The following is an 18,763-nucleotide window of genomic DNA, read 5'->3' as shown; positions in this document are numbered from 1 at the left end:
GATGTTGATCGAGGCCAAACCTCGTGGTGAAGACTTTCGTTGTTGTGTTTGTATTAACTTGATTACTTTTGATGATTTGTTAATAAACCGAAGCCAGGTTTGTTCTGGTGAACAAAGAGAAAGATATTTGGAAGAATGCTTGTAACCAAACAGTTCTTGGACACCATTGAACAATTACAATGATAGTCAACAGTGTCTCAGAACTGTTTGCTTTCCTACTTTCTTCAAAATATCTTCTTTTGTGTAACTATGGTAGTGAATTGTGGCCAAGAACTGATGGTTACACGCATTCTTCCAGATATCTTTCTATGTGTTCATCAGAACATTTTTACTACACACAGATTTGGAACAACTCAAAGGTGAATAAATTATGACCGAATTTGTATTTTTTAAGGAACATCATCAGTTTGATGTTCAATAGTTATTTTATGAATGAATAACATTCAGAAAGTTAAAGGGGTGGTTCAACAGTGTTTCATGCATTCTGTCTTAGATGTTAAACTTCTCAATGGCTTCTCATGCTTCTCATGGTCAACTTGTCAAAAAAAAAGTTGGCTGTATGACGTTGTATTTCTGTGATTGTTTACTTGAAGTGTCCTTCTCTTTCTATTTAAAATGCCTAAGTAGGAGCAATGGATCAGACTTTTACCCTTCATCACAAGGTCTTTCTACACAAGACTAGCCAAACCTTGACCTCTTGATTCCGTTCCAAAACATTCATTGCATTTGACTCAGAGTGGAACACTGGAAATTTAAAGCAAGGAGGTGGCCAGAGAAACCAATAAAACTACACTAAATCCAATTTGACTTTTTGTTAAAAACAGTCTGCCACAGAATTCAGATCCAAATGCTGATCTATAGCATGTTTGGCTACGTCCCAAATAACCTTTGCATTAAACAGTCTTTTTACTGGTAGCAGGTCACAGGTGGCTGGGTTCTCGGGCCCCAGGACCAGAAGAGTTAATTGAATACGAGGCACCCGTCTGCCTGACCGTTCTCCTGCCTGCCTACGTGGAGCCGTGTATTTCCAGTGAGTGAGAGTCAGAATAATGCCGTGCCTTGTGTGCCCCGGCGAGCTATCACTGCTCTGCCGTTGCTATGGCGACAGTGCACTCGCTGGGTACAGCGGGCTGGAGAAGTTGCTCTGGCTCTGCGTCATATTTATTCCAGTGGATCCGTGCGCTCTCTCCCGCCTCTTCCATTTGCTCTCTAAATTCTCTCTCTCTCTTTCCATGCTTTTTAGGGCTAATTGACCTGGCTACATAACATCAATACACAGAGCTTCGACTGCCACAAACAGCGGGCACCCTGAAGAGGTAAAATTGTGACCGAACAGCATTAACTTGACATTAATTTGCATGCGGTTTTGTACTGTAATTATGTGTGCAAAGGATGCTTTTGTCTTTCACACTGAATGTTTTGGGTTTTGTTCTTCTGCAGTTAACTGGATTAAGAGTTGATCATAGATCCTCGATAGTACGGCAACAGCAGGAACGCCTGTGAGGGAAGGTGAGTGCGTGTGTCAGCACATGCAGGTAAACATTCAGTGTTCAACAATGGTTTCACACCGCCGTATGTCAGAGAGTGTGCAGGAAGGACAGAGGAGGGATCATCTTTGTTTTCAGTGGAGTGTGCGAATGTGTGACTGATAATGAAAGAGAGAGAGACACGAATGTGGCGAAGAGCATCTCCCGAGGCACGAGGCTTCAAAGCCAATCTGTAGCTCTAAAAAACTAAAAGCAATTTCCCTCAAAGCCCCAAGAGCTGTGCGGAGACACCTCTTTGTTCTTTGCTTATACTGTGTTTCTGACCACAGCTTTTGGCTACAGAGAGTAAATAATGTGAGCAGTTTATTAGTCACCTTTATAAGTAACTAATTCCAGAAAGGATGAATGAACCTAACAGATAAGTGTAAAGTGTCTTGTTTTACATTCAATTGGCTAGTCACTCATGCGTTCGCCAAAACTCTTGTCTCTGTGTCATCATATTGATTATGAGTGACAAGTGACACAGATCAACAAGGATGCGATGAAAGCACCGCCCCGTACCCTTAGGAACACCAGATGAGAGTCTGTGAAATCAAGGGGTTGTTCTCAACCTTTCAGCGTTCACTCCTCCCTCTGGAGTTGTCAGACTGTTTGACAGGGGCCGTAAAGGACCAGTGGTGTGTGAGATTTGGTAGTTAGAAGCACAGCCCACTCGGGGAGAGGCTTTGAGACGGGAGAGCAGGATAAAGCGAGGGAGGTGGCGGATCGATCGCAGGGATGACACAGAGCGGGTGCCATGTGGACGGGGACCTCCCCATGTCCTCTGGGACTGAGAGAAAGACAGTCTGAGCTCCAAACCAAGGGAGGGTGGAAGGAATGCGACAAAGCCAGCAGAATTTAATTTCATTTTGAGCAATAACTTCTACGTTCAAGGTGACTTGTTTATTGAATTGCTGAAGCAGTTTAATGCATTAACTTTAGTGTAGCCTACTCCTCACTAGGCCGTTTCTCCAATGTCCTGGTTCTACAGGTAGGCTTTGCATTTTTTATTTAAAATCTTTTGAAAACTATAACCTGAATATTTTTTCTTGTCAGTACTAATAAAAGGCTGGCTGGTTACACTTACAAAAATGGTTTAACCATGTTTTCGGAGTACCCAGTACTTTGGGGTATCTTGTAAATATCATTGTATATGAAATTGCTCTCTGTGTTAGAATTTCCATTTGAAACCATCACTGTGCAATACTACCCCCCAAGGAGAACAAAGGAGATGTTGCAGCAATGTACAAATCAAGCACAAGATAGAAGACCATAGCTGTAAAAGGACAAGAACGAGATCAGTCATGCAGCAGATTGAGAGTGTGTCTCACTCTGGCAGGGGTGAGCTGTGCAATAGACCCCAGGGAGCTTCAGGAAGGCAGGCTGTACGTGTGTGTTTGTGCAGTGTGTCGTAGCTCCACTAGGCAGTAATGACTCTGAGCCTCTGGGCTCCGACTGCCTCTGTTTATCTCGCGCAAGGCAAAAATAGGCAATACATCTACAGAAAAAGAACAGCATCACATGCTCTAAAATATGCCTCACAGGTCACTTTGACAACGTTGGCTCTTGCTTTACCCCCCCCCCCACTGATCCTCTCCTCTGTCTCACACACACAATCTCTGTCTCACTCTCATATTTTCTCCCTCCCACAAGTATTGCAATTTGCATATTAATGAACCTGGGCGCAGTGTCGAGCAGGAGTGTAATTCCTACTTCCTGCTTCTCGCTGAGCTCTTGTTTCTACATTTTGATTTTTGTGCCCTCCTCCTACTGACTCCCCACCCCTTTCTATTTCTCAGAAGAAGCCCATGCGAACAGTGCGTGGACTGAACAACACCGTTTCATTAAGAGCAGTGCCAAACATGTGAGAAGATGTCTGTTGGAGGTTGTGCTTGCCCAGGTAAGAGCTCTAATCTCTTCTGCGTGGAGAGCTTCTGGAGTTGCGAAACAGCATGGGGATTTTTTTAAGGGGGATGAAATACTGAGCGCTACCTGGAAGATCTCACATGTCTCATGCACCAGTAATCTGGAGACACTTCGAACATATATTGCTTTGTATCATATTATCTGTGGTGTGTTTGTATGAAGTGAAAATATCACATTAAATAAAACTGAAGAGAGAATAAACACTGCATTCCTGTGCAGTTCATTTGTTTATTGAATTTCACATGAAATGGAACGCAGTTGTGTGTAGATTTTTATATGTGAACCCTTAGCAGAGACTTCCTGAACGTTACCATGACCTGAATAGCCTCTCTGACTGGTTTGAAGTAGTTGAGTAGAGTGCGTTCCTTCTTGTGTGACGTCAGCCCTCATTCGCACATCTTAAAGTACTTTGCATAGAGGAACATGTTAAAGCTTTACTTAAGCAGGATGTTTTGGCAGTTCAGAGAGACGTTTTCTTATTTCTACAGTTTTCTGAAAGCTGTTTTAGGTGTTACTTGACCATATGAGGCAGTTGCAGGGAATTGTTGAATGGAAACATTTAAATGGATAGTTCACCCAAAAATAAACATTCTGTCATCATTTACTCACTCTCAGATTGTTGCAAAAAACTGTATAAATGTCTTTGTTCTGTTGAGCACAAAGGAAGATATTTGGAAGAATGTCAGTAACCAGACACATCTCATTCTCCATTTACTGCCAGAGTATAGGAAAATAAATATTATGGGAGTCAATGTGGGATGAGATCTGTTTGGTTACTGACAGAATAAATACATACATACAAGTTTGGAACAATCTGAGGGTGAGTAAATGATGACAGAATTTTTATTTTTGGGTGAACTATATATTCAAGCTAAGGACGTGCATAGACTCTTATGCATTTGTTGTTCTCATAATACTTTGAAATCTTAAACATTTCTCCTAACTAACTTATGGAATTATGCAACCTGTCACGTGCATAATTCACCATGGCCCGGGTTCACAGACAAGCTTAAGCCAGGACAATGCCTTAGTTGAATTCGCATATTCAAGTCACTTTTATAATAATAAAAAAAGAAACATTACTGGTGTGAATCTTAAGACAGAACAATGGCACTGGCATATTTTAAGATATGCTAGGGCAAGTTATTTTCAGTTAAGACAGCTTAAAATCTTTTTATTAAAACTAGTTTTAAGCCTTGTCTGTGAAACCGGGCCAGTATGATTGAATCTTTAGTTTTAAATTGGTAGGTGCAGAAATCTGGTGAAGAAATCTTCAACTCATTAAATGTTATGAACTTTGTGTTCTGATCATAACATTAATGTCATTAATATGTTTGGTCATATAACTTGTGAGACATGTTGTGTGAAACCAGTGACAAGGTATAATACAAAAAGCTGATTTTCCTGTTCTTTTGCCTTTTGGTGGAATATCCAAATCTGCAGATAAATGAACTACAGAGCTTGTGGTTTCTCTAGACTGAAGGTTAAAATACTGCTCAGACTTGTTGGGCCGATAATGATCATCTATAGCAGATCAAGTGTGTTCAAGAATGCACAGAGAGGAATAAACTTTAATCTTCTGCAAGATGTGTCTCATGTTGACTTTGCTCTGGAGACATATGTGAGCCAGTTCCCAAACAGAGAGGACTAATTTACACCCGTAGACACAGGAAGCCTTGTTTCTGACCTGGTCTTTCCCTGCATCCCTCTCACAAGATATAGTCTCTGGATCACCAGGGTACGTTTTAATATATGTTCAGTGTATAGAAGTTTCCAAACCTTGAGATCTGAGTTGCTTCATGGAAAGATATCAGCATCATAGGACACGCAATGTCCGTCCTCTCCCTCAACGCGACTGCAGATTTAAAATAAGGTTTCAGATGAAAGGCAAGTTAGAACCGGTGTTGATTTGGTGTCTTAAACACATTGGGCAAGCAGTTTCTTCAGACGCCTTTGAGAAAGATTTTTATCTCAGCACATGAAAGCCTCTCTGGCAACCCCACTGATAAACAAGCCAAAATTTGGCATATAACATTTGTTTAAAATCAAGTCACAAGGGTACATTTTTATGAGCGTAGTCATGGAAATTTCCACAGACGTGTGTCCTGATTGCTTTCCTTTTTTGCGGAGGGAGGCGGGAAAGACGGAGCCGAGAAGAAAGGAGACGGGGAGAGAGAGGCTTGAAATGAAAGCGAGATGGCTGTTGAGTTGCTTTTGTGTGGGGTCCCTTAGTGCTGTTTCATAAAAGGCAGACGAGCTCCATAAAGCCTGACTGTGATGTTCATGTCTCTCAGATACAAGACGCATCCCCCCTATCTTTGCCCCTCCTCTTGGCACAGGTTTCGTCTGAAGTCTGGTTTGTTTACATTCCTTCGCTCATGTGGGCTGCACGTATAGCACTGCGTGTTGCAGACCACGGATTGCATCTTTTTAATGCCCCCCTTTATAGCTTTGTTTGAGCAAGATAACCACCCATGCCAAGGCTTTTAAACGTGAGCTATTTGCACGAGTGCTGGTGCTAAAAGCTCCATCCTCCCACTCACGCACACATCCACTCTATTCAAACCGCTCTCCAATCTGCCTCTCTTGTGCTCCGTTACCTCACGCAGATGGCCCCATCGATTCAAAGGAAACGACTTTCAGCAAAGCTAAAATAGCAACCTAACAAAGCTGGCCTGTTTCATGTTGCACAACGGCCACCGGAGCAAAGAGCATGGGTAGGGTGTGCCTGACAAGTCAAGAGAAGCTTTACTGATTTACACTTTCCCTGCTGGATTGGCAATGCCTGTGCACAGTGTGTTTTGTGTGTGCGCGCATCCCATCCCCCCCACCCGTGCTCCGGAGCCGCACAGATCTGTCTCATTACACAGAGCAAGAACAAAATGGCTTCCTGTGCAGAAAATACTCTCCCCTTAACTTGTCAGCCACTGGCAATATTAGGATGTTGCTGCTCATTATGTCACGTTTCAGTGATGGTGAGGGAATATTAGATGAGCTTTCGCCAGCTTCACAACTCCACTACAGTAAGAAACAATGTGACTTCTGAGTAGAAAGGAAACATTATTATTATTCAATTCAAATGTATGCATGATATGGCAAACCGTTCAATAGTAGACTTTGAAGCAAATTGTTAAGCTTTTCGACTAAAACAGCGGATACATTCCAGAGACCCAAGCAAAATTTGCAGACCAGTATCGTACCATGGGCTGGAAGCTTGGGTCAGGAAACTAGCAACCACTCACAAAACCATAGCAACACTCTGACACTACATCACAGCACCCTAACGTCCGTTAACAATACTGTATGACTGTGGCAGAATCTTTTGCATGAGAAAGCACCATTAAATTTTTTTAGGAAAAATGTAAACATTTATTTTACATAATAAAGTGCTTAAATTGTGATTAGCCTATAATAAAATACGTTTTTTTCAAAAGAGCTCAAAGACATATTTAGAGAGGGAATGAGAAAAGCCTCTTTGTCTCGTAAGGGATTTGAAGAAACATAAGACTGTATATGATTATTATAGTTTTGTTTTTATTGTAGTGTATTTCATTTAGTTAATATAAGGGTTAGGGTTATGTGTTAAAATATGTATATTTATTCTTATATTTTTAGTTTTCATGTTCATTTTAGTACTTTCGTAATTCTTAGTAGTTCCTCAATTTTACTCAATTTAATTGCTAAGTGAGCATTTAAGTTTAGTTTTATTGTTTCAAATAATATTTAAACGGATATTTGATTTGATTTCTAGTAACAAAGTTTCTGGTTTTAATAGTTTTTTAGGAATCTTTTTTTTTATAGTTTTCAGAAATTAATATAAACCTTGTTGATAATAAGTATTGTCTATAAAATTTCCCAATTTAGTCGATCCTGACCTGAGACTATAATAAACTCATATGACCCAACCCTGCGGCTGCTGTTTCTAGGTGAAACACACTGCGTCTGATAATAGCACATCATACACACACATTCACCCCTACCTGAATTTTTCACCACTTTACATAGGCAATAGCGAATGTGTCCGAGCTGATTTATTCCTAGTGACGGCAAATGTGTTTTACTTCTCATTGATTTTCTCTGCATTCTCATCAAATAATTCTCCAGCTGGTATTTGAGGTCTGACACTTCTGTTTGATGGCATAGTGTTTGCTAACAAAGTATACAAAGACCACCGTTAATTATTAGTCATTTAGCAGACACTTTCATATCCAAAGTGACTAACAGCACATTTATTACAGGCACAGTCCCACTGGAGGACTGAGGATAAGTGTTTTACTATAGGGTGTTGCTAGTTCATGCCAACGCTGAGGCCATTGAGAGATCTTGGTTTGTTTCCTCTTACAGCATAGACATTTATGTTTTCTGGCGATTTAATGGCTTGAAGATATCAAAGAGACGCTTGTGGAAAAACAGGCCGTTTAATCCACTAATGGGTTCTCTTGGCTTTGCGTATGTCTCTGGTAATGTGACGCATGTAAGACTTTTAGGTGGTAATGAGGGGTTTGTAATGAAAGGAAAAGGAATCACCTGTAGAGCACTAGATATTTAAAGGCCTGAAGAAGCAGTTTCCTGCTGGGTAACCGCAGAACATCATCATCTTTTTAAAACCACTGCTATGGGATTCTTCTAAAGTGTGTCCATTGCTGTTGTCTAGATGAGTTACTTTTATTGTATGGGCCAAAAAAACACACTGAGAAATCTTTGTTTGTGTTCCACCGAAGGAAAAATGATGACGGAGTTTTTATTTTTTAGATGATGTATCCCATATAACTCCTTATATTAGCGATATGTTTTAAAGATACTAATTTTCTCAAATCTTTAGGATATTTCATTTATTTACCTTAAGTAATATTGATTTATTAAAAAACATCACATCAAATGTAAAAAACACATTACATTTCATTCCTACATGTTTTCTGAGTGGGGACAGCCATTAGATATGATTTGTACTGCAGTCAGTCCTCCACCGTAGTTAGTATGACTCTCACATATGTTGTCTGTCGCCAGAGCATTATCGCGCTTCGCCAGCCGTGTAGCTGCGAGCAGCCTGGGTGAACGTGAGGCACATGGATCCGCCTGCACTTGTGTTCGGGAGAGATGAGGCAGTGGGATGACAAAGAGCCCCTGGAGCCTTGAGAGCCAAGCAGGGGCCTCATCAGGGAGAGAGAATTTGTCAGCCGTGGCCGAGTGCAGCCTTTTCCCCATAGAAGCGTTTAAAACTGCCAAAGATGAAGAACATTCACAAAGCTCCATAAAACTTCAAAAAGCTCATAAATTAATTTAGCAAGGGCCCCCAGTGAAGTTCAGCTATAATCCTATAATCTCGTTCAGCGTGTCTGGATGCAACATTTAGATTCAATATGAAATAAAAATTGACCCTAACACATATTTCTGGTCTTATTGAGAATGATTCATTGATGCATGCTATTCTAAATAAATTTTAACCAACAAGTGTTGAACTTTTTTGTACTCTAAAACCACTAAATTATATAATCATCCTTATTTACTTTCAATGTTTGCTTTAAATTGTGATGGACGATTGTACGGTTGTATTTATGTTAAAACAATTGTGATGCAGTTATGTGATCCATGGATTATGCCCATTCATTGACAATAGAGGGCAATGTTGTTCCAGTTTATCTGAGAGTATGGCTAGGTTTCTTTAAAGAGACCTGACATGTGCCTGCATGTGACCCACTGACTGTTGTGAATTGGTGTGCTTATTCAATCCCAGTGAATGTAATATAGCCATATACTATCTCGTAAATTATATGGCTTGAGTTGTTATAGTCTTTGTCTTTAAAGGATGACAAAAAAAAGATGACATTTTGATCCCAAAGACCTGCCACTGATATAGTTAACAGGATATGTCATAATTTACCCTCTTATATTCATCAAAACTTGTATGGCCTTCTGTAGGCCTACTCTGTGAAACAAAAAAGGAGCTGCATGTAATTTTTAAGGGATATTGCACCCCAAAATTGTAATTCATTAGTTCATAGTCATGAGTTATTAATCCACGTTTTTCCAAACCTGTATAATATTTTTTGTTTATTTGAACACAAAGATATCTGAAAAAATGTTAGCAATTTACATTTTGGGGACATCACTGACTAGCAGGAAAATTAATGGTAGTCAGATGTGCCCCAGAACTGTTTGCTTTCACATTCTTCAAAATATCCCAATTTTTGTGTTCAACAGAACATACAATTTTACTACTATAGTAGTCAATTATGTTTTTCCCAATGATGAATTATTATTAGCATTTCCTCATGATGTTATCTCATATGAGTAGTACACATACTGTACATCAGCCATAAAAAAATCATGTTTATTTTGCCACTGAACTGGAATCAACGAACCATTGTTTTTTATGTTTCCATACTGTAGAATAAATGAGCTGTATCCTTCCCATTCTTGCTATTATCCATAAAAACAATATTTATTATCATAGTTATTAGTATAGTTACACTATTACTATAAATCTAAATTTTAAAGCTTATCATACTCATTCATATATTGTTTTATATTTTTTATAAATTGCAATACTGGATCGGAGAAGATTAATTAAAAGCAATTAAGATCCTAGCTCCTAACAAATAAAATAAATACAAAAAAATGTAGCCATACATCTGAAACAAGTGCAGTGTAGCCTACTACTATTGTAGGGCCACGCAATGCAGTGAGCTGGAATTGTTTCTTTGAACAGTTATTTGTTGATCACAAAAATGATTTTGCCTCTGCAGTGATTTCATTCAAGTCATGTGACGGTGAAGTACTAAAGCACAGTGTAATCTAATCTCGGTATAAATGTTAAACGCGTCTGGGGGAGGGGTGAGTGGGTTTGGATGGAGGGATTGATGCTCCTCCAGCAGAGTAACCAGCGAATGTTGAGGGGGTTGCACGCACAGACGGGCCTGTGCCATTGTTCGTTGCGAGAACAAAGGGTCGCACGAGCACATTTCCTCTTTACCCCATTGAGTCGGGGTTCCTTTTAAACCCCTCTACAACTTCCAATACTGCAACTGCATTTCGTACTCACCGTTTGCGCAGCGCAATGGTTTTAAAGGGGTAATGCTGACGTTACGGCTCTCCGCGCATTAAAAACAGCGACCGACAGGCCGGGATATTATCAAGAGGACCGAGGAGGGAGACCGTCGATTCCTGGTTATTTTTCTGCAGGTGCGACTAAAGCCTGCGAGCATTGCAAAAGTTCTTCGTTGCGAGATTTAACGTTAGCTACCGAGAATACGAGGAAATGCGTTGAATCGCGTCGCTATGGTAATGCTGTTTACTCTGTTGGGATCCTGTTCAGGGCCTCGCCTGTCGTTGCGAGGCGTCTGGCCTAGCTAAGCTAAGCTATCAAGTATGTAGTAATATCAGGCAGTTTCGTGTGTAAATCTGGCAAAACATTGTTTTAAAATCAAGCGAGTTGTGAATTTAAAGATGAATCTGGCCATTGTGGATTAGGGGACGTATTCGTAAAATGCAGGAAGTTTTAAAGTGTGGCTAGCTTAGCACAAATGTGCACACATCGAACGGCCAGCCTTAGTTCTTTGTAATAAAAAGTTTCTGAGTACTTCATATTACCTAGATACAACATTTTCGAACATTGTTTTATTATTTAATGTTATTTTTTAATATTAAAAACTACAAGCTTGTAAATAATTTTGTTATTCGTCTTTTGTACTGTTACGATCCTGTCATGGCTGTTGACACAATGCACTCTTATAACTCGGACTGCGTAGCGTGTCGCGATAAATTGTTTTTAACGGGTGGGAATACTAGTAATAATCTTACCGTGCATATGTATGCAAAAATACATATACGTATGTTGTATTTTATGGTGTCTGGGTCTGTAGATTAACATGAAAGATTGATTGCCTCTTGTTTTTATGTTGAAGATTCCTATACTCATAATGGCCTTTGCTTACATGCATTAGTCATACAGAGACAAACTGGTCAACGAGACTCAAGGAAGCGGCAGATTGGTTTGTGTGGCCTTGTTTTTGAATCTGGACCCTGAGCTATTAAATTCACTCCAATTTACTGTATAAAAAAATGAAATGTGAATAACCCTTCAATCAATGAGTAATTTGTACATTGCATTAGATTAGGCGTAGCCTTGGTGTTAGGCTGTTAGGGATATAGTACTAACCAGAGCTAACTGAATGGGGGATGGGATGTGTCATTGGGGGTGGGGAATAGAGCAAGACAATGTCTTATATTGTATAAAATTATTATTTTTAAAGCGAAACAAATACCTGCATGGTTTTGTATGTTCACCCGCAGCTGTTGCTAATGGATCAGCGTGCAGATTAAAATGTTTGCTGTACAATTTTTGAGTGGATTAAAAAAAAATGCATTGTATTACATATGAGACTGTGTTCTCTGACTCATTGTTTGTCTTTTGTATCATAGGCTGTTCGTCCAAGTCGTTCAAACTGTACTCCCCAAAGGAGCCTCCCAACGGTAGTGCCTTCCCTCCATTTCACCCAGGCGCAATGCTGGATAGAGATGTGGGGTACGATTTAAAACATTCACTTCATAGGGAAGGCTGCATGTGTTCTCTTTACTTTTTTACATGTTATAATTGTATCTAGCTAAAGCAGATCTGTATTGCGTTCTGATGTTTATGAGTTGCATGAGTTTGAGGACCCAGAAAGGCGCTATATAAATGTAATGAATTATTATTATTATTTATTACCCTATTTTTGGGCAGCCAAAGCTGTAAACATTGCAGACATTATTAATGAAATTGTTTATTGGGGTTATATATGTGTAAACCTTCATAATGATTCTTGTATTACAGTCCAACACCAATGTATCCCCCTTCTTACATGGAACCTGGAATGGGGTGAGTGTGTTATGTATTATATATTTTTTGAGGTCCCGATTAAGCAATAACTATATTTTCACACAGTTTCAGATTTAGACTTTTTTGATAAGGCATTTCATATTTATATATGTAGACCAGATCATTTAAAAGCTTGCAGTGGTTTTCTACATTCTCTGAACATTTTGTTGAAACAGGTGTATGTTTAACAACTGCATTAACTCACCTATTGCACTGCAACTTTAATAGCCAATGTCAATAATTTATGCATACCTAAGTCACTTGCACTATTTTAGTCTAAATTATTATCTGTTCATATCCACCTGTACATTGATGTTCATAGTATATAGCCATCTGTATATATTGTTCACAGTATATACCTACTGTCATATTTTCATAGAACATTCCTACTGCAAAACATTTTTATAATCCATGCCCACTGTATTATATTCTCTCATATTGTATTCTGTATTTATTCTAACTGTACATCCTGCACTTGCTAACTGCACTTCTGGTTAGACCTAAACTACATTTCGTTACATTGTACTTGTATATGTGTAATGACAATAAAGTTTAATCTAATCTAATGAATAATGAATAGATATAACTTTCTCCTCTGTTGGTTATTACATCATTAATATATACATACATGTTACCTGCAGGAGGCACACACCGTATGGGAATCAAACAGACTACAGAATATTCGAGCTTAATAAAAGGCTACAGAATTGGACAGAGGTAGGGAAAAGCTTCCTTCTGACTGTGATGACTCACCGTTTTAATTTTTTTTTTTTAAAGTTTGTTTATCTTGCATGCAAATCACACAGACAATTTTTATGTAGCCTTCTTTATCCTATTAAAATTATTTTTTATTAAGATAATAAATTAATTGCTTTTTGTATGTTTTTCTCAGCAGGACTGTGACAATCTGTGGTGGGATGCATTCACTACAGAGTTTTTTGAAGATGATGCTATGCTGACTATCACATTCTGTCTGGAAGATGGACCCAAGCGATATAGTAATATCCTCTTATATATTTTTGTTCAGTCATGCTAACAGTATTCTTCCCAGTACCTTATACAAACAATTAACACAAAATATGATTTCATAATACACAAAAACATGCAGCACTTACCAACAATTTGTTGTTTCAATAGATGTGGAAGTGTGAGACTGATTAACAATAAGAGAAATAAAAGATAGATAAAAAATACTTCAGTAAATTGTTATAAATATAGTTACACTTCATGTTTTTGAATAGCTTTGCGTAATACAGTATAGACAAAACGACAAGGAAGCATGTTCAGTTTCCCTTTTCTGTATTTGCAGCTATTGGTAGGACTTTAATCCCACGATACTTCAGAAGTATTTTTGAGGGCGGGGCCACCGAGCTCTTTTATGTGCTGAAACATCCCAAGGAGTCTTTCCACAACAACTTCGTGTCCCTGGACTGCGATCAGTGCACCATGGTTACACAAAATGGCAAACCCATGTTCACGCAGGTATTGTCATCTTCTATGTAAATAAAATTTAACTTTTTGTGCAGACAAGGGGCTTTATAAAGTCTCTATCTTAGACAATGGGTTGTCGACAGTTCAATCATAAAGATGTCCTGTATCATCTGGCCCATCCCTAGTATGACCACAGTTGCACATAATGTAAGTTTCAAGTCAGAAACATTTTGTTATTTATATATTGTATATTAGCCTTTATGTGTTGCCCGTTCATTTCCTTTCCGAAGTGAATGTGGTGTCAAATAAGGCTTACATCAACTCTTGTTGTAATCTTAAATGGAAATCAAAGTACTTCCATTCAATAAGATCTGCAATAAGAACACACCAGTCCTGTCATTGGATTGCCATTCAGAGGTACTGGACCTGTTGTTGAACTAACAGTATGAACTGTAAAGTGCTTTTATCTCTACAGGTGTGTGTGGAGGGCCGACTGTACCTGGAGTTTATGTTTGATGACATGATGCGTATAAAAACGTGGCACTTCAGTATCAGACAGCATAGAGAGGTCGTGCCAAGGAGCATCCTGGCAATGCATGTGAGTTTGTCATTTGATGGTACTGTATCGCATCACGCTGCTTCAAAGACGCAAATGCTTAAAGTTTACACTTCTTTGTTTATAACATTTTCCAACAGTCTCAAGACCCTCAAATGCTTGACCAGCTTTCAAAAAACATCACGAGATGTGGCTTATCTAACTCCACGCTGAACTACCTCCGAGTAAGTTCATCACACATGACCCTACAGAAAGATCAGTATGAAAATCTATTTTTTTTGTCTGCCCGTATATTTTAGTTAATGCAATAACTGCATTAACTAATCTACTGCTCTGTAACCTTATTAACTGCTTTAACTCATCTTCTGGACTGCAACCTATTAACTGCATTAACTGGTATACTGCACCGTAACTTTAATAACTGCATTAACTTCAACAACTGCATTAACTCACCTATTGCACTGCAACTTTAATAGCCAATGTCAATAATTTATGCATACCTAAGTCACTTGCACTATTTTAGTCTAAATTATTATCTGTTCATATCCACCTGTACATTAATGTTCATAGTATATAGCCATCTGTATATATTGTTCATAGTATATACCTACTGTCATATTTTCATAGAACATACCTACTGCAAAACATTTTTATAGTCCATGCCCACTGTATTATATTCTCTCATATTGTATTCTGTATTTATTCGAACTGTATATCCTGCACTTGCTAACTGCACTTCTGGTTAGACCTAAACTACATTTCGTTACACTGTACTTGTATATGTGTAATGACAATAAAGTTGAATCTAATGTAATATTTCAGTTTTTTTTTCTCATCCGTTTTTTAATTAACCGAACAATGTTGTTGTCTCCTATAGCTTTGTGTTATTCTAGAGCCCATGCAGGAGCTGATGTCCAGACACAAGACGTACAGTCTCAGCCCACGGGACTGCCTGAAAACCTGTCTGTTTCAGAAATGGCAGAGGATGGTGGCCCCACCAGGTGAGCATCAGGTGACTTTCACCACACCAAACATCCAACCAATACTCCATCCAGAGTTTCCTAAATAACCTCACTCCTCTCTCTTTCCAGCCGAGCCTGCGAGACAAGCCCCCAGCAAACGAAGAAAACGAAAAATGTCGGGGGGCAGCACCATGAATTCGGGAGGGGGCAACAACAGCAACAGTAAAAAGAAAAGTCCAGCCGGCGGTTTTGCGCTCTCCAGCCAGGTACCTGTAAGCATCTCATTTTAATGTCCGTTTGTAGCTACGCACGAGCTGCGGGAGATGGGTGGCGGGAGGAGGGCGGGGGCGAGTAACAATAGGAAGACAGACCCGACTTATAGAGACAAGTGGACATGATCCAATGCTGGGCAGTCCCTGGTCCTTTTGGGCCGCAGGTCTGTGGGTTTTTATGAATTTTGTCAAGTCTGTTAAAGCCTGTTGGGTGTTTTGAGCTCTAGAGACGCAGCCGTTACTTGAGACCCGAGGTGGAATAAACCCGTGCAGCACTCAAGGATCCGGGATGCCCACCGTGGATCTTTTCACTATGGCAGAGCTAATTAATGTTCCACACTGTTCCCCAATGACTGAACTTAGCCTTTTCACACACACACACAGTTTAAGTTCCTGTGGCTGGTGAACTGCGCTGGGCTTCAGGAATTGGGCGCAAGTGTCTTATAGCGGGCAGAATAGTGGCGGTCTACTTCTGCGGTTGCGGCGTGGTGTAGAAAGCCACCGCGTCCCCACGGAGCACCCCCGGATTGTGGGGATAATGTTTGCGCCCCTTCCTGTCCCCTGCAGGATGTGATGATGGTGGGAGAGCCCACTCTGATGGGAGGGGAGTTCGGGGACGAGGATGAGCGGCTCATCACGCGGCTGGAGAACACACAGTTTGATGCGGCCAATGGCATCGACGACGAGGACAGTTTCAACAGTTCCCCAGCCCTGGGCACCAACAGCCCCTGGAACATCAAAGCTCCCTCCAGCCAGGAGAGCAAAAATGAAAACCCCACCTCGCAGTCATCCCAGTAGAAGCATTAGGGGCTAGCGAAAGGCTTGTTTGAGGACACACTCGCATGACATTTCCTAAAGCCGGCCTTCTGGTCCTAGCCTTCTGCCTTGATTAGTCCTCGATTGGCTCTTGTTTTTTGTATCATACGGTGCAAAAGTAAAACTCCTCATCGCCATCCGTGAAACACAGCATTTTGTTGATTTTGTTTTCGTTGATTCTTTGAGAGTCGTTTTCCAGCCATGCCATCAGTCAGAGCCTCGACTCGATCGGGCTTAGCGAAGGCAGCCGTATCTGTGGGTTATTGTTCCAACCTCGGGTCTCTCTGTGCGCGCTGTGCTGTGACACGCACGGCCGTTTCTGTTGTGCTCACCTGACAGGAAAGGATCACGTTTATTTAAGCGTTTAGGCTAGTGATGACCATTGTGTGCACCTCAGACTCAAACCCAACGCTCCGTTTTTAAAACCTAAATTATTTGTTTTGTAGGACCTGGTTGGAACAAAAACCTGTACAGTACCGGAGCTTGAGGACCGGAGTTGAGAACCACTACGTAAAGTCCTTAAAGTTAAACAAAATAAAGTGTAAAGCATTGAGGTTCTTGAGTTTGGTCATGCCCAAAATGGTCACGGAGAATGAGCCCGACCATAAAGCCAGACTCAAAGGAAGTGTTTAATTTTTGTATTTTGTTTTTGTTTTTTTATTTTTATAACTATTTCTAAGGAGAAAATAAGCAAGCAGACAAAACTCTAGATATCCTTTGCACTCTTGTCACTGTATTTTGGATCTATTTTTCCTAAAAAAAAATTGATGAATTTTGTTCTTATTAAAAAACGATAATCTTTAACTGGAAAAAATGCTGTCAATCTCATTGTAAAATAAAAAAATTTGTATTGTTATCAATATTATTGTAAGTAGATGCTACTTGCTCTGAGTTTTACATCGTTACTCTCATTCTGTTTGTTTAGATTGTCACTGAAAAAGGATGACTTGATCATAGCATGTATGTCTGAGAACTGCATGTGTCAGACATTAGCTAGTTCAGTTGTAACAGTCCCATTATTTGCCGGATCTTAATCCCACACTGTTATTACCACTGGCATTACATTCTGATCATAGATAAAATGCAGGTGGCCAGAACCTAGCTGTGTACTTTTTAGTTACAAAAGAACCGATCAAGTCGAAAGCTTTTGTTTAACTCAGTCGTTCACACTGATTCGTTTGCTAGGAACATCTAGGAAAACTTTTTTGAAGATGGTATATGAGATATACACTTTATTAATTTTTCTTCCCTAATGCTACAGACCAAGAAGCAAGATCCTTTAATCAACACATTTATAAAAGTATTTTTTTTCCATAATTTTGTTTGTGTATTTGTGATTGTATATTTAAGATTGTAGCCAAGTTCTGTATAAGTGTAATTCTATTTACTCTTCTTTAGAAGCCTCTTTCAACTTTCACTAAAGAATCTGTCGTATGTCAAAAGTAAAACTGAACCTCTCGTTTCAAAACATGTTTCTAGAGACATTAAAGGTACTACCTTTCACCGAAGAACTACCTTTTGCCATAGAAGGTAGATTATAGTTTTTAAGTCAATGTACAATGTATTTATTTTTTTAAAGTCTTTGTCATTGCATTATATATCAAGACAATACATGTTGCTGTGTATTTGATGTTGCCTCATTATTTCAGCGTTTTTATTCAGATTGCATACAAACTTGTAAATGGAATTTAATAAGAAGTCTTATTAGGTAAGGCTAAAACAGTCCAGATCATTATTTTCCCTCTTCAGGTTACAGCGTATTGGGTTTTGAAACACCAGAGGGCATTCCTGTAAACTCTTCATCTTATAAATAATGATTAAACCCTCTCACCACGAGTCTATGGCAACATTATACGAAAAATGTATTGCTTTTCTAAACAATTCTGTCATATGTAAAATACAGTGTTTAGGGTCCATTTACCATATCGGCCACAATCCCATGTTTGCTCTTTCCTCTCCTAGAGCCACTTTATTAGTGGTTGTTTTATAACTATATTTTTGCCTAGTGTCTGCCATTGACAATTGATGTATGAAACAATAAAAACGAAATTTCACAGCTGCTGTGTGGCGTACATGGTTCAAAATGACTTTGATTCTCCACAGTCATTAAATTTATCTGTGGTTAATAATTTACAAAACAAAAACAGCATTACTGTTCAAGACATTTTTTTTATGCTGGCGTGTTTAGTCAATATGTACAGTTTATCTTTCTTTTCTCAGAGTACTAAATTCTGAAGAACAGTTATTGAGTACAATATGGGAAAAATCCTCAATGTTATCACAACGGAAAAACAAAGCCACCACCAAAGGTATACTTCACCAAAAAAATGTATTCTGTCATCATTTACTCACCTTCGAGTTGTTCCAAATCTGTATAAGTTTCTTTGTACAGAAAGATATTTGGAAGAATGCTTACA

General features: G+C 39.3%; 1 protein-coding gene across 15 annotated transcripts; it reads left to right on the top strand.

The window, feature by feature from the left end:
- Positions 1 to 1,109: 1,109 nt before the first annotated feature.
- Positions 1,110 to 18,407, top strand: ldb1a (LIM domain binding 1a). Of its 15 annotated transcripts, none has more exons than XM_079473899.1 (13): positions 1,110 to 1,316; positions 1,441 to 1,509; positions 3,326 to 3,426; positions 11,874 to 11,976; positions 12,265 to 12,309; positions 12,951 to 13,026; positions 13,202 to 13,307; positions 13,619 to 13,791; positions 14,216 to 14,338; positions 14,437 to 14,520; positions 15,174 to 15,297; positions 15,388 to 15,524; positions 16,793 to 18,407. In XM_079473899.1, the coding sequence occupies exons 3-13, from the start codon at positions 3,399 to 3,401 to the stop codon at positions 16,844 to 16,846; spliced, it is 1,053 nt and encodes a 350-aa protein (XP_079330025.1). In that variant the 5' UTR covers positions 1,110 to 1,316; positions 1,441 to 1,509; positions 3,326 to 3,398; the 3' UTR covers positions 16,847 to 18,407. The 15 variants fall into 15 exon arrangements, with proteins under 15 accessions (XP_079330025.1, XP_079330030.1, XP_079330027.1 ...); XM_079473904.1 differs by having other exon boundaries at positions 16,098 to 18,404; XM_079473901.1 differs by having other exon boundaries at positions 1,271 to 1,316; positions 13,205 to 13,307; positions 16,793 to 18,401.
- The last annotated feature ends 356 nt before the right edge of the window (positions 18,408 to 18,763 follow it).

The sequence above is a fragment of the Barbatula barbatula genome (genome assembly GCF_947034865.1).
Source record: "Barbatula barbatula genome assembly, chromosome: 14".
Lineage (NCBI taxonomy): Eukaryota > Metazoa > Chordata > Actinopteri > Cypriniformes > Nemacheilidae > Barbatula > Barbatula barbatula.
Note: the sequence above shows the minus strand (reverse complement) of the source record. Positions and strands in the feature narration are given on the sequence as shown.

Coding starts and splice junctions, on each gene's coding strand:
- ldb1a (XM_079473895.1), top strand. CDS start 3,399: ATGTCTGTTGGAGGTTGTGCTTGCCCAG. Junction 15,298..15,387: donor GAGGATGGTGGCCCCACCAG/GTGAGCATCAGG, acceptor CTCTCTTTCCAG/CCGAGCCTGCGAGACAAGCC. Junction 15,531..16,097: donor CGCTCTCCAGCCAGGTACCT/GTAAGCATCTCA, acceptor TGTCCCCTGCAG/GATGTGATGATGGTGGGAGA.